The sequence below is a fragment of the Hemibagrus wyckioides genome, linkage group LG05 (genome assembly GCF_019097595.1).
Source record: "Hemibagrus wyckioides isolate EC202008001 linkage group LG05, SWU_Hwy_1.0, whole genome shotgun sequence".
Classification (NCBI taxonomy): Eukaryota; Metazoa; Chordata; class Actinopteri; order Siluriformes; family Bagridae; genus Hemibagrus; species Hemibagrus wyckioides.
Window position 1 is genome coordinate 1,924,259 of NC_080714.1, and position 13,816 is coordinate 1,938,074.

Consider the following 13,816-nt stretch of genomic DNA (forward strand, 5'->3'; position numbering starts at 1 on the left):
AGAGATGGAGGGGGAAAGAGGAGGAGGAGGAGGAAGAGGAGGAGAGACAACGCAGGATCAAAAAACCTCCACGTATCTACAGAGAGCCCAAAGGTGAGTACCCACAATGCACTAGTGCTCTGCAGCTGAATGTTATGATTTAGATTGAAAAGTTGTTATAAGGTTGTGAAACAAACAAACATTTATAAACATTGCAGGACAGTTTGCTTCATGTTACAGCACAGTGATGATGAGTTCTGCATTCTGATTGGTCAGAAGGTGTTCTCTCTAACAGCAGTAGCGCAGGTTTATATTAATGCACTCATTCGTTCTGATGCGTTATCATTTCCATAGTAACAGCTCCGTCACAGGGACATGTACAGCAGACACTCCACTGATAATAAACTGATTAGAAAATCGTTTTCTGTAAGCAGATGTTTATTTACACTATATTGCCAAAAGTATTGGGACACCCCTCCAGATCATTGAGTTCAGGTGTTGTTTTTCAGGGGTCGGGCTCCGCCCCTTAGTTCCAGTGAAAGGAACTCTTAATGCTTCAGCTTCATACCAAGACATTTTGGACAATTTCAGTTTGGGGATGACCCCTTCCTGTTCCAACATGACTGCACACCAGTGACCAAAGCAAGGTCCATAAAGACATGGATGAGTGAGTTTGGTGTGGAGGAACTTGACTGGCCTGCACAGAGTCCTGACCTCAACCCCATAGAACACCTTTGGGATGAATTAGAGTGGAGACTGTGAGACAGACCTTCTCGTTCAACATCAGTGCCTGACCTCACAAATGTGCTTCTAGAGGAATGGTCAGAAATTCCCATAAACACACTCCTAAACCTTGTGGAAAGCCTTCCAGAAGAGTTGAAGCTGTTATAGCTGCAAAGGGCGGGACAACTCCATATTACATTCATGTGCAGGTAAAGGCAGACGTCCCAAAACATTTGGCAATATAGTGTATATAACACGTAAGGAAAACTTCTTGTGGTCCTGAGCTCACTCGCTGTTGTGTTGAATCAATCTTTTCTCAATCCAAACCTCACTGGATAGAGCGCGAGCACCATGAAACATCTGCAACACCGCAACAAACGTGTTCTTACAGAAACAAGGCGGTTTGTTTTCAGCGATTTTAATCCGGATGAGATTCCTGCCAAGTCAGCGTCCCGATCCCACAGCTGTTTCTTTTCAAGGGATCGCTGAAGCATTCCTGAGGTCCGAGTTTCAGAGCAGATGTAAAGAAAAAAAAAGGAGAAAAGAATGTCAAGAGTTGAGACATACGTGTAATATTATTTATGTTTATGTTACTGATATTTCAAAGCATGTGTGTGATATCAGTTTGATTTTCAACACACTTTCAGGAATTCATACAAAACAATAAAAGATAGAAATCTGTGGTTTTGAATGGAAAGAGTTACAGACGTGATGTGTGTGGAAACGTGGCAATTCTGCATTGGAATTTAAAGAATATTGAAGTTAGAAAAAGGTCTGAATGAATAAAATGTTAAAATCTTGAACACGTGTAGGTTTGTGTGTAGAGCAGAAAATGTTCATATGAAAGGTCTGAAAATAAGAGAGCCAAGAAGGATTTTAGTCTTAATCCAAGACTTAATCCCAGTCTTAATCTCTTTATTATTGTTATTGATGTCAGTTTGTCCTCCACTGGGACTGGAGTCTCATCGCATCGATGCTGATCAGCTGCAGACATCTTCCATGTACCAACATCGCTACAGCTCTCACAGAGCTCGCCTTAACATACAGGTACACACACACACACACACACACACTATAAGATATATATATGCAGTCAGTATTCAGTATTCCATGTTCTTGTATTTTCTGTTTCAGTCGCTATAAAGTCTCTGAACCATGAGTTAGTAAACAGGAAGTGTGTCACTGTCAGTAATCAGAACGTTTTTTCAGGCGTCAGAAGACGAGTACGACATGAACGGAGGAGCATGGTGCGCTAACCCAGACGAAAAAGTCCACTGGATCGAACTGGACACTCGCACGCTCACCGAGTTCACCGGAGTCATCACACAGGGCCGAGACGACCCGGTCGAGTGAGACACTTTCAGACACCAACAACTAGTGTCATAACCAAAAATACAAATAGATGTCTTTAAACTTTTTTTTTGAATTGTTTGACCATATAGGAACGATTACGTCACGTCCTACTACGTGGCCTTCAGCAATGACAGTAGAGAGTGGACTGTCCTGCATGATGGATACTCAGAATGGGTATGGGTTGCCAGATCTGTATAGATCACCCACATGATTATTTCACCATAAGCCTTCTTAACTCACAATTCTGAGCAATCTGGATTTTTGAGGAGAAGATATTATCCTTCCACTCAACCATCTGCTGATACTCTCACAGCTGTTCTTCGGGAACTCTGATAAACACACCCCCGTGATGTCTCAGTTCATGGATCCCGTGGTGGCGCGTTACATCCGCATCCTTCCCCAGAGCTGGAACGGAACCGCATGCATGAGGATGGAGGTGTTGGGATGCCCTTTGCCTGGTGAGCAACATCAACTAGCACATCAATAATCTTTCTTCATTTATTTTCTTCTGATAATAAGCACTTCTATGTTGAATTGTTCTCACTGAGATTATTGTTTTTTATTTGTTTTCATGTGACCCAGACCCTTTAACTGAGAACCAGAGGCAGAACGAGGTGACGCCGAGAGATGACCTGGACTACACGTACCACAATTACCTGGACATGGAGAAGGTCAGGCACAGAAAGTGTTTAAAGGGTCATGAAAAGTGTGTAACTTCTCACCACATCTTCAACCTTAATCAGTTCCATTGAGTAAGTGTGGGTTTGTTTTTTTGTGGTTGCAGTTCATGAAGTCCATTTCAGATGAGTGTCCCAACATCACCAGGATGTACAGCCTGGGCAAGAGTTCAAATGGCCTGGACATTTACGCCATGGAGGTCAGCGATAATCCCGGGATCCATGAGACAGGTGAGAAATTCCAGAAAGAAATTTATTTAATTCAGGTCAATTACTGAATCTTAGAGATATTTACAATCTTGCCTTCCTGTTCCGCTACAATCTTAACAGGTGAGCCAGAGTTCCGCTACACAGCCGGTTACCATGGTAATGAGGCTCTGGGCAGAGAACTCCTGTTGATGCTTATGCAGTATCTCTGTAAGGAGTACAAAGATGGAAACCCCCGCGTGCGCACCCTGGTGGACGGAATACGCATTCACCTTGTTCCCTCGGTTAACCCTGATGGTCACGTGACTGCTTTCGAGAAGGTTTGTGTGGACCAGGGTTCCTCAAATCTTTCCCTGGAGGGCCAATGCACTGCAGAGTTTAGCTCCAACCCCGAACACACTCCTCTACCTGTGATTTTTTAATGATCCTGAAGACAGTGATTAGCATGCTCAGGTGAGTTTGATTAAGGCTAGAGCTAAACTCTGCAGGAAAGTGGATCTCGTGGGTCAGATTTGAGGGTTCCTGGTGTAGATGGTACTTCCAGGGTTTTGCTGAGTGCTAATAGATCAAGTTTATGAATTACAATGATGTTAATTTAAATCAGAAGTTAATTTGCCAAGCTAAGGTTCATTATTTCAGTCCTGATTAAACTATCTTTCAGTTAGAAAGCTGGAGTAAAGCTTTAGCTTCATTTTATTTGTCTAAGGGTTCTGAGCTTGGCAGCTGGACACTGGGCCACTGGACTGAGGATGGACATGACATCTTCCTGAACTTTCCAGACCTCAACACTGTGTACTGGAATGCACAGGACAAGGGGATGGTGCCCAAATTGACCCAGAATCATCATGTGCCCATTCCTGATGGCTATCTGGCTGAAAATGGACCTGTAAGTACAATGTTACAAGTAACACAATGTTTCTAACAGACATCCAGTAAAAATAAAGGCTGCTAACACTATAAACTAGAACATGTCTATATTGAATGAAACGGCATAAGGTGGAGAAACCTTATTTTCTTTGAACTGGGTGTTGTGTAGCTAGCAGTGGAGACACGGGCCCTTATCTCCTGGATGGACAGCCACCCATTCGTTCTAGGAGCCAACTTGCAAGGCGGAGAGAGGATGGTCACCTACCCCTTCGACATGCGTCGCCTCACCAAAGAGTCTGAGGAGCTGGAAAAGAAGCTGAACCCCAGGGCTGATCGTCGCAAGCGCCAGTATGAGGAAGAAGAAGAACCAGAATCAAATCCGTACCTCCACATCGGGTACCATCAAGAGAGCTATGGTGGGCACCATGAAAGTCACGGTTACCATCAAGAGAACTATGGTGGGCACCATGAAAGTCACGGATACCCTCAAGAGAACTATGGCTACCACCAAGAAAATTATGGATATCATCAAGAGAACCAAGAATACCACCATCCGGAGAACCAGGGGTACCATCATGAGGGATACTCTGAAGGGTACCATGAGGGATACCAGGAGGGATACCATGGAGGATACCAGGAAGGGCACCAAGAGGAAGGCTATGAGCAAGGTTATGAGCAGGGCCATGGACAGGCAGAACCAGAGGAGATTAGGATGGTTGAGGACCAGTCTTTGTTCCGCTGGTTGGCCATATCTTATGCTTCTACTCACCGCACAATGACCCATACGTTCCGGACTGGGTGTCATACCGAGGACCCCACAGGTGGGATTGGAATCGTCAACCGTGCCAAATGGAAGCCCATTTCAGGAAGTGAGTGCTGCCTCATTCCACCTCCTTGATATAATTGGGTTTGTGCAAAAACTTTTGCCCCTGGATATTATCTAAAATGGTTGTGTATTGTTTTTTACCATCCCTTCCTCAGGTATGAATGATTTCAGCTACCTACACACCAACTGCTTTGAGTTGTCCATCTTCCTGGGCTGTGATAAATATCCCCATCAGAGTGAGCTTATAAGAGAGTGGGAGAACAACAGAGAGGCTCTGCTGACCCTCATGGATCAGGTGAGGTAGTGATGGTAGTGATCTTCCCAAGAGATCATATACCCTCGAATAGATTTAAACTACAGTAAAGGTCAGTCAAGATAACCCTACGGTATCATCAGAACCTTGATCGTTATTTTTTTTTAGGTGCACCGGGGGATTAAGGGGGTTGTCCGAGACAAGGAGGGGAACCCCATTGTAAATGCCAGTATCTCTGTGGAAGGAGTCAATCATGACGTCACCACAGGTGAGACCTAAAGATCAATAGTCTTGCTTGGACATCACCTTGAGTTATTTTGTAAGACAGTACTAGATGTTCTTAATTAGCTTACCTGGTAATATAAAGGTAAGGAAATGTCCTACTAGACTAATAATGTCTTAAATGGCCTTTTTCAGGTGAGGCTGGTGATTACTGGCGCATGCTGAATCCTGGTGAGTATCAGGTGACTGCACGGGCCAGCGGTCATTCCTCGTTGAGCCGAAAGTGTGTGGTGGGTTTTGAACCAGGAGCCACTCTGTGCAACTTTGAGCTCAACAAATCCAACTGGGACCGCATCAAAGAAATTATGGCTCTCCATGGCAACAAGCCCATCCGACTGCTCAACCCTGGAAAAGGCAGTCACTATACCTTCCGTGGCGACAGAAGGATCAACAACCGGATTCCTGACGGTAATGGTGGATATACTGACCGAACCCGTCTGCGGCGCTTAAGGCTTATGAGGCTTCGTCGGCTGCGGCAAGAAAAGCTCCAGGCCAGGATGTCCACTACAACGATCATGGCAACAACAATGCCACCGACTACCACTGCGACCACCACCACCCCCAGCCCCACCACAACCAACACGGTTCTTCTGGGCACAGACAACTTCACATTGTGGTATGACTCATGGCTGCCGGTGGAGGAGAACACAACGCAGCCGGAGCTCGAGATCACAGACTCATTGGATTACAACTATAATTACAAGATTGATGATTACTAAGTCCAAGGGTCACGGATGGGTCCTAGAGAACATAGCGTGCTACTTCCTCCTTCTTCAATCAGCACGGACAAGCAATCGATCACGGACAGTTCTTGAATCATCAGATAATGGGTTCTGAATGAAGGATCTCGTTGGTGTAGGAGTGCTCTACCAAGAACTTGCTTTATTTCATCAGTTACAAGGAACTAACATCGTTCGAAAAAGGCGTCTCCGGATCAGCAAGGTTGGACTTGATGGTAAAGTTGATCAGAAACCTGATCATACGTCATAATGATCTCCTTTTTCCTTCTTTCAGTAGAGCTTAGCATAGAATACAACTTTAAATTACACAATTTATTTGTTAAGCCACAGACAATGATTTAACCAACTATCTATACACAACGTTAGCTACATTTACTAAGTGTCTACTGTCCTGCTTTCTACAAACTGTTCAGTGTATGATGTCATGTGATCAAGTTTGCAACTGACTGACCAAATGGAACCTCTTTCTGACCATCATTTACCAAGGCAATATAAAAATGTTTTTCTAATTTTAAATAATGCATGATAACTGTAATAAGTAACATCTGAGGAAATAAAACTAGTTGCTGTTAGTGAACCTGAAGCTATAGCTATCAGAGATCTACAGCATTTGTCTTTGGAAGGCAGTAACACATTGCAGATGTGGCTCTCATCTCTCATCAATGACGCCTCTTCAGCCTGACATCATTTCTTCATCATCATTTTCACTGGGCTCTAATTCAGAAACCTCCCCCATCCTCTGTCCTTGGACGACCTACATGGTTCCCACAGAGCCAAAACTGAACATTTATACAAAAAGTGACTTTATTTACACTTTTTTTTTTATCACACAATAAGCAACTCTGTCAGGTCAGCACTGCACAATGTCTACAGGAGACGTTTCTCTTGGAGATCTGGAGGTCGAATGGACTTGATGTTTCATCCAATAAAGGCTTGTTTATGGATTTTTTTTTTAGTTTGATCTCTATGATTCTCAACACAGAAAGAACACCATGACGTTCACCAACCCGTTATTTGCGACATATTTTACTTCCAGGCACTCATTTATTTTCTTCTTAATCTTTTTCTTCTGATTATTATTATTATTATTATTATATTTCCTTATCACTCAAGGCTTCCACTCCTACTCACACTTATCTCTAAGAAAAAAAGCCTGCCATTTTGTGCACTGTTTAGTGGCTGATGTTCATCTCGCTCTCCTCATCGTCCTCGGTGGAAAAGGCGGAGAATCTGATTGGCTCGCACTCCAGCGTGCGTAGGTTCACCAGGCAGGCCGTCTGTGTACTGCTGAATTCTGGGATTGTCACCAGCAGCACCTCCTGACCTTCAGAACCTGAGAGGAAAACAAGCTGGTGAATCCCAGTGAAGGAGGCGTGGCCTTTGTGTCATCAGTTCCAGTAAAGTAACAGTAAAAGTGGTTGTGGCCATTATGTTCTCAATTTTATTGAATCTTTCAGTCCCAGTAAAGGAGGTGTGGCCTATATGCCTATTAGTTTCAATGTGGCCTATGTGCTTTTCAGTCTCACGTAAGTGGGTGTGGCCTCTGTAACCATCACAGCTTCACCCTGTTTCAATAAGCACAGTTGTGTAATAATGAGTATGTGACGGTCCTGTACTGACCTGTGACGCGCCTGGACTGGTAGCTCGGAGCGTTTCCACTGAAGTACACATGAGGACACTCACTAAGGATGAACGGGTCCTTCTGGTAGAACGGGTAACAACCTGCACACACACACACCACACACACACATGCTAAATACATACATAACCAGATCCTACTGAGAAACTGAGATGAAATGTTAAAATCCTGTGTGTGTGTGTGTGTGTGTGTGTGAGTGAGAGAGAGAGAGAGTGTTGTACCCAGTGTGTCTGGTGCGGTAGGAGCCATATGTCTGAGTCGCAGTGTGTTCTCCAGAATCTCTAGGTGATCATCCACACTGCTGTACTTCACGATGTCACTCACGTTCTGTCCTGAAGTGCCCAGGAATCTAACCACACACACACACAAGCATTATACATTAGATATACAGTAGTATTTATAAAAACAAACTGAACCAAGTAAACCAGGCCGACAAAAAACTCCATTAAAGTTTAGTGGTTGTCATGGCAACCTTACAATTTACCCCAAAACATGTCCATCAAGGAACGTCAAGTAAAAAAGCGGGTATTAAAAATAACGGTTCCTCGGACAACTAGTTTGTGTTCTATATCGTTTAGATCAAACGTGTTCCTCACCGTACGCCGTCCACCACGGCCTGGTACGGGTTAGTGACCAACTGCAGGGTTCGGTACGAGCCACACAGAGGGAACATGCAGCTGTGCAGGGGCTGCTGAGGCAGAGTGAAGTTGGTGGGGTCAAACTCTCCCGGCATTACGTCCACTGCTACAGAGGCCTGCAGGAGACCACACACACACACACACCTGAATAAAAGCTCCACGTACACTACCAGTCAAAAGTTTGGACACACCTTATAATTCAATGTTTTTTGTTTAGGGATTTATTTTCTACATTCTAGAACAATCCTGGAGATTTCAAAACTATGAAATAACACACATGGACTTTAAGTAATCCATATGTAATGACAACAAAGAACAGTCAGTTGTTATTTTAAGACACGAAGGTCAGGTGTTCTGGAATAGTTCTTTCCCATCACCATCACCGTGATGAAACTGGCTCACATGAAGACCATCCCAGGAAAGCAAGACCAAAACTGACCTCTGCTGCAGAGGAGAAGTTCATTTAGAGACACCAGCCTCAGAAATCACCAATTAACAGCACCTCAGATTAGAGGCGTTATGAAGGCTGTACAGAGCATCAGTAGCAGACATATCTCAATATCAACTGTTCAAAGGACATAATTGTGGATTTCGGCCGCCTTCAGCATTGTTTTACACTGTAGAAAGAAATAAACATCAGGAAAGACCATGGAATTACAAGGTGTGTCCAAACTTTTCACTGGTAGTGTATCTAGAGGCTGGAGACGTCCCAGTGTGACATGTGACTTACCACCAGCTGAACCAGCAGCTCATCCAGCAGTCTGATGGCCTCCACACTTCCAGCCTGCGTCTTCTTGGTCAGATACTTCGCCTGGATTGAAAAATTCAGTTTGTGTGGATTAAGGACAGCGCATGCACGTGATAATAATAACGTCTCAACGCTATCGAAGCCTCACCTTCGTGCTGGAGTCTTTATCCTGTGTGCTCCGACTCAGCAGGTTTCCAGCCAGCAGGACGCGAGAGATGGACGCCGCCGCGCCCTGCTCTCCCACGTCGCCCAGGTGACCCGATACCATGTCCACCAGCAGCTGCAATCCCAGCATGCTCTCTGCTCTGCTGCCGCCCAACCCCAGCCCCGAGGCCAGAAGCACGAACCTGCAGACCATTCAGCACCGAGCGAATTAGACCTCCATAAAAACTGAGATCAGAACTAGAGATCATTCTGTATGAAGATAATAATCCTAACCTGTCTGTGTTTAAAGGCTCTCGAGGCGTCTGAGGCGGGAGATCGGCCAGACAAAAATCCTCCACCGTAAATTTACCATCGTTTTTCTCGGCACCCAGGATAGCGATCACACTTCCTGTAGGAGGATAACGACAAAAACAACATCTAACGGCAGCTCTGACTGCAGCGCAGGATTATATTAATGCCTTAGTGTTTCTATAGCAACAGCTCACTGGGACACATACCGTCAGGATAAAACCAGTCTACCTTCATTGCTCTTCTTCATAATTCTATTATTATTATTTATATCATCACATAAAGTGTTTTTTCCTTATGTAACAGAGAACGCTTAATTTGTAATAAATTAATAGAATATTAGCTTGTTTTCTGATAAACTGCATTAAAAAAATAAATAAATAATTAAGGATAAGGTACTGAAGAACGAATCCTGAGCCTAAAGATAATGACAATATTAACATAACATTCTATAGATTAAGATTAAAACTTTTATATGGAGCGCTTACCTAAACAAACTTCATAAATATTATAATTTTCAGTGTTTCAGTGTTGACTGACGTGTGTGTGTGTGTGTGTGTGTGTGTGTGTGTGTGTGTGTACCGGTGACAAACTTGGACGTTTCGATTTTGTCCTCCAGTTTGATCCTCTGCAGCTCGTCCTCCAGAATGAGCTCGTCTGATTGGCTGATGTATTTGGCACGTGGAGGCTGAGGGAGCAGGTTGTGCTGAAGAAACACAGGACATGACCAACAGTTCAGCAAACACACAAAACATTCCTCATATACACACAAGCCTCTCTGATGATGCTGATGATGATGTGTGGGCAGCCTGTGACCCAGGGCACTGCAGCGGACAGAACCACTTGGAGACTATCACACCGTCTCTGAACTGCCTCGGCATCGGTCAGCTTGCGGCAGGAAGGAATCAGTGTTAAGTCTACAATGACCTCAGAAACTACACTGACCTGTTAGTTCCTCAAGAGCTCTTGGTTGCTGTTGCAGAAAGGACAGTTACATTATTTAGTGTCCAGTGTCACCCAAATGAGGAAGAGGTTCCCTCCTGAGCCTGGTTCCTCTCAAAGTTCCTTCCTCAGATCATCTCAGGGAGTTTTTCCTCACCACCGGCTTCTCATTAGGGATAAAATAGTAACTTAACTTTAAACTTTATAAATATATTTTCCCTGTTTCTGTACTTCTGTAAAGCTGTTTTGAGACGATGTCCATTGACTTGAATTGAAATGTACTGTGTGCCGTAAATTATTCAAAAATAATAGAGAAATAAACAAAGATGGATTTTTAGGATGTTACAGTTATTATTCATTCACTCGTTTAATTCTCATACAAAACCTCAGAACTATCACTGTTCTTCCTCTACCTCTTCATCTAACACTCATATCACAGATTAATACATTAAAAATCTGTAATAAAATATAATGCACTCTTCCTCCTCCTCCACTTCACCACTTCACAGAAGAGCAATGTTTATCTGTGTGTGCTGTGGTGGTCCAATGAGAAAAACCAAACATGGAGGACGGTGTCCTTAACGAGTAACGATCCTAACGAGTCTCTGAGTGAGGGAGAATCGTAAACATATATATTATATACTATATACTCTGGTAAGGGCGTTGCAAAAACTCCCTGAGATGATCTGAGGAAAAAACCTTGAAAGGAACCAGGCTCAGAAGGGAACCCCATCCTCATTTGGGTGACACTGGACACTAAATAATGTAACTGTAAATAAATAATGTCCTTTCTGCAACAACAACCAAGAGCTCTAGAGGAACTTATGGGTCAGTGTAGCTTCTGAGGTCAATATAGAATTCCTTCCTAATTCCTTCCTGTCCAAAGACATGTGTGTGTGAGTGAGAGAGAGAGAGAGAGAGAGAGACAGACAGACAGACAGACAGACAGACAGAGATTGCAGCAGAGTTCATGTGTTTGTGGTTGTTCTTCACCTCCTCACTGATCTCCTTCAGGATGGACGGCTGCAGCTCCATGTGTTTGAATAACGTACCCACGATCACACACCTCTCTCCCATCTGCAGGTCACACAGCTTCCTGATGGGCAGTGATGAACCTGAAACACACACAATTTTACAGCAGTTCACATTAAAGCACTCGCTTTGATAGGTTATGGTTTCTATAGTAACAGCTGGGTCACAGGGACGTGTACAGCTCACGCTCTACTGATTATAATAAACAGAACATTTCTGTAATATTTATGGAAGGAGTCTCCAGTGTCAGAGGTAAAGCTGTGATTAAGTTTTCTGACATTTTCAGAGGCGTTTCTTTGCTTCTGGCTTCTTCTTTTCCCTTATTAACTTGAAGAAAGAGAATAAAGAGAGAATAGAGGCAGGTGAGGGAGGGAGGGAGGGAGGGAGGGAGGGAGCGTTTATAGCTGCTATAACGTCAGGGAGAACAGGAAGTAACTTCCTTTACAGATGCTCTGTGACAGGAAAAGGATAAAAAGTACAAGTCAGTGTTTAATAAATAATTTTTTTTAAGACTGTGGTGGTGTAAGAGGAATAAAACACTGAGGGACGTTCAGTTACAGGAATCTGAAATCTGATTTCACTATTTTTTCTGAATCTGGATTTTCTCTCTCTCTCTCTCTATCTCTCTCTCTTCTGTTCATCTCTCTCTCTCTCTCTCTATCTCTCTCTCTTCTGTTCATCTCTCTCTCTCTATCTCTCTCTCTTCTGTTCATCTCTCTCTCTCTCTTCTGTCATCTCACTGTCTCTCTCTCTCTCCCTCACCCCATTTCTGCCGCGCTCTCTCGCTCAGGATCTCCCGCATCTGCATGAGGCGAGTGGCGTAGATGTGAGCGTACTGACGGCTGAAGCTGCGCTCGCCCAGACAGAAACACTGCGAGCAGCTGGAGTAGGACGGCTCCTGTCTCTCAAACACCGGCCTGTCCGAACTCGGGGGGTGGAGCAGCGTCTCCTTCGGCACCGTGACGTCTGAGAACATGACTGAGGACGAGATGGAATAAAATCAATGAAAGAAAAGAAACGAAAAGAAAAAACAAGCAGAAATAAAGAATTGCGACTGAAAACAACAGAATGAAAAACATAAATGAGAAAAAAAAAACAAAATAAAAAAATAAAAATATACAAATAAATAAAGCCATAAAATCAGAAAAATAAAAACTAAAAATAAATAAATAAACAAATACATAACAAATAAATAAAAACATAAAAGAGAAAAATAAAAAATAAACAAACATAAATGAAAAAATAAAATGATACAAATAAATAAAAACGAGAAGAATAAAAAAATAAAAAATAAATAAACAAAGCTGTTGTGACTGCGATAAATCATCAAGATAACTTTTGTAATTATATTTACGTATTTTTTCTAACACATAAAAGGTAGATAAACTATTTAAATCGTTAAATATTTCTTATAATAAATTAAATTATATTTTTTTCTTTTTCAATTTATCTTCAAAGTCTAGAAACTTTTGCAGCAGTATGAACTTTATTATTATTTATAAAATAGAAAAATAGATATTAATCTCATAAATCACTCTGAATATAAATCACATCTTAATGAATCTTAATGAGGGTCAATTTAATTTAATTACAAATAAAAGGAAATATTTTACCTGCAGATGTTTAGCGAGCTGAAGTGAATTATATTACAGATTAATGTCTGAGTAAATGTGTGTTTATAGATTAAAGAGATAATGTTTTATAAACGCAGCTGAATAAAGACGAGAATTAAAGAATATATAATAAAGTGATTTAATTAGAATCAGATATTAATATTAAAGTAAACTCCAGCTAATGTTACTGAAACTAACCGCTCTGATCTTTCTCTGAAAATCGAGAACATTCTCTTACCTTCTGTTTAACGTTTTACCAAAAATAAAGTTTTTATTTGTTCTAAAAAAATAAAAATTTGTGTAAAGAAACCGAACAGAAGAAGAAAGCTGACGGACCTCAAGGCCGAAAACACCGGACACTGCTTTGGGATCTCGCGCGAAATACTTCAGTCTAGGGTCCGCGTCCGGTTATGACGCAACATCCGGTAAAAAATAAAAGACGCTACATTAAAAGTCATATTAATTTAAATATGTTTTGTTTTGTTTTTAGATATAATAATTAATTAAGAGACGAAACCAAATTACACGTGATATTAGAGTTATTATACTTTGAAATGGTTAGAAATATTTAATAATATTAATAATATTTAATAATAAGGGTACTTAAGTATTTGCATAAATTATATAAATATATTTACTAACCTAGCCATGGGGGTCACAGTCCAGTGACTTCTGTGCCGGACCCAAGCCCGGGTAAATAGATAGGGTTGTGTCGGGAAAAGGATCCGGTGTAAAACAGTACCAAATTTAATCATGTGAATCATCAGTTGGACAATGATGTTTGCAGATGACATTGTGATCTGTAGTGAGAGCAGGGAGCAGGTGGAGGAAAACCTGGAGAGGT

The 13,816-nt window shown here is 42.2% G+C and overlaps 2 protein-coding genes across 4 annotated transcripts in view; one reads left to right on the forward strand and one right to left on the reverse strand.

The window, feature by feature from the left end:
* The window catches only part of aebp1b (AE binding protein 1b), a 23,545-nt gene extending 16,694 nt beyond the window's left edge, over positions 1 to 6,851 (forward strand). For both annotated transcript variants that reach the window (XM_058388936.1, XM_058388937.1), the window contains 13 exons: positions 1 to 93; positions 1,640 to 1,749; positions 1,912 to 2,051; positions 2,145 to 2,229; positions 2,369 to 2,513; positions 2,638 to 2,726; positions 2,840 to 2,963; positions 3,063 to 3,259; positions 3,646 to 3,825; positions 3,976 to 4,675; positions 4,788 to 4,927; positions 5,054 to 5,153; positions 5,303 to 6,851. The exon at positions 1 to 93 is cut by the window's left edge and continues 9 nt beyond it. In XM_058388936.1, coding sequence (XP_058244919.1) covers positions 1 to 93; positions 1,640 to 1,749; positions 1,912 to 2,051; positions 2,145 to 2,229; positions 2,369 to 2,513; positions 2,638 to 2,726; positions 2,840 to 2,963; positions 3,063 to 3,259; positions 3,646 to 3,825; positions 3,976 to 4,675; positions 4,788 to 4,927; positions 5,054 to 5,153; positions 5,303 to 5,886 — 2,687 coding nt within the window. In that variant the 3' untranslated portion in view covers positions 5,887 to 6,851. The remainder of the gene's footprint in view (positions 94 to 1,639; positions 1,750 to 1,911; positions 2,052 to 2,144; positions 2,230 to 2,368; positions 2,514 to 2,637; positions 2,727 to 2,839; positions 2,964 to 3,062; positions 3,260 to 3,645; positions 3,826 to 3,975; positions 4,676 to 4,787; positions 4,928 to 5,053; positions 5,154 to 5,302) is intronic.
* pold2 (polymerase (DNA directed), delta 2, regulatory subunit) lies at positions 6,694 to 13,385 on the reverse strand. Of its 2 annotated transcripts, none has more exons than XM_058388939.1 (11): positions 13,309 to 13,385; positions 12,122 to 12,337; positions 11,321 to 11,442; positions 9,968 to 10,091; positions 9,371 to 9,485; positions 9,081 to 9,279; positions 8,915 to 8,995; positions 8,143 to 8,300; positions 7,768 to 7,895; positions 7,528 to 7,629; positions 6,694 to 7,240 (listed from the first exon to the last, which is right to left on the reverse strand). In XM_058388939.1, exons 2-11 carry the CDS (start codon positions 12,333 to 12,335, stop codon positions 7,080 to 7,082), a joined length of 1,404 nt encoding a protein of 467 aa, XP_058244922.1. In that variant the 5' UTR covers positions 12,336 to 12,337; positions 13,309 to 13,385; the 3' UTR covers positions 6,694 to 7,079. The 2 variants fall into 2 exon arrangements, with proteins under 2 accessions (XP_058244922.1, XP_058244921.1); XM_058388938.1 differs by having other exon boundaries at positions 13,211 to 13,371.
* Between the last annotated feature and the right edge of the window lie 431 nt (positions 13,386 to 13,816).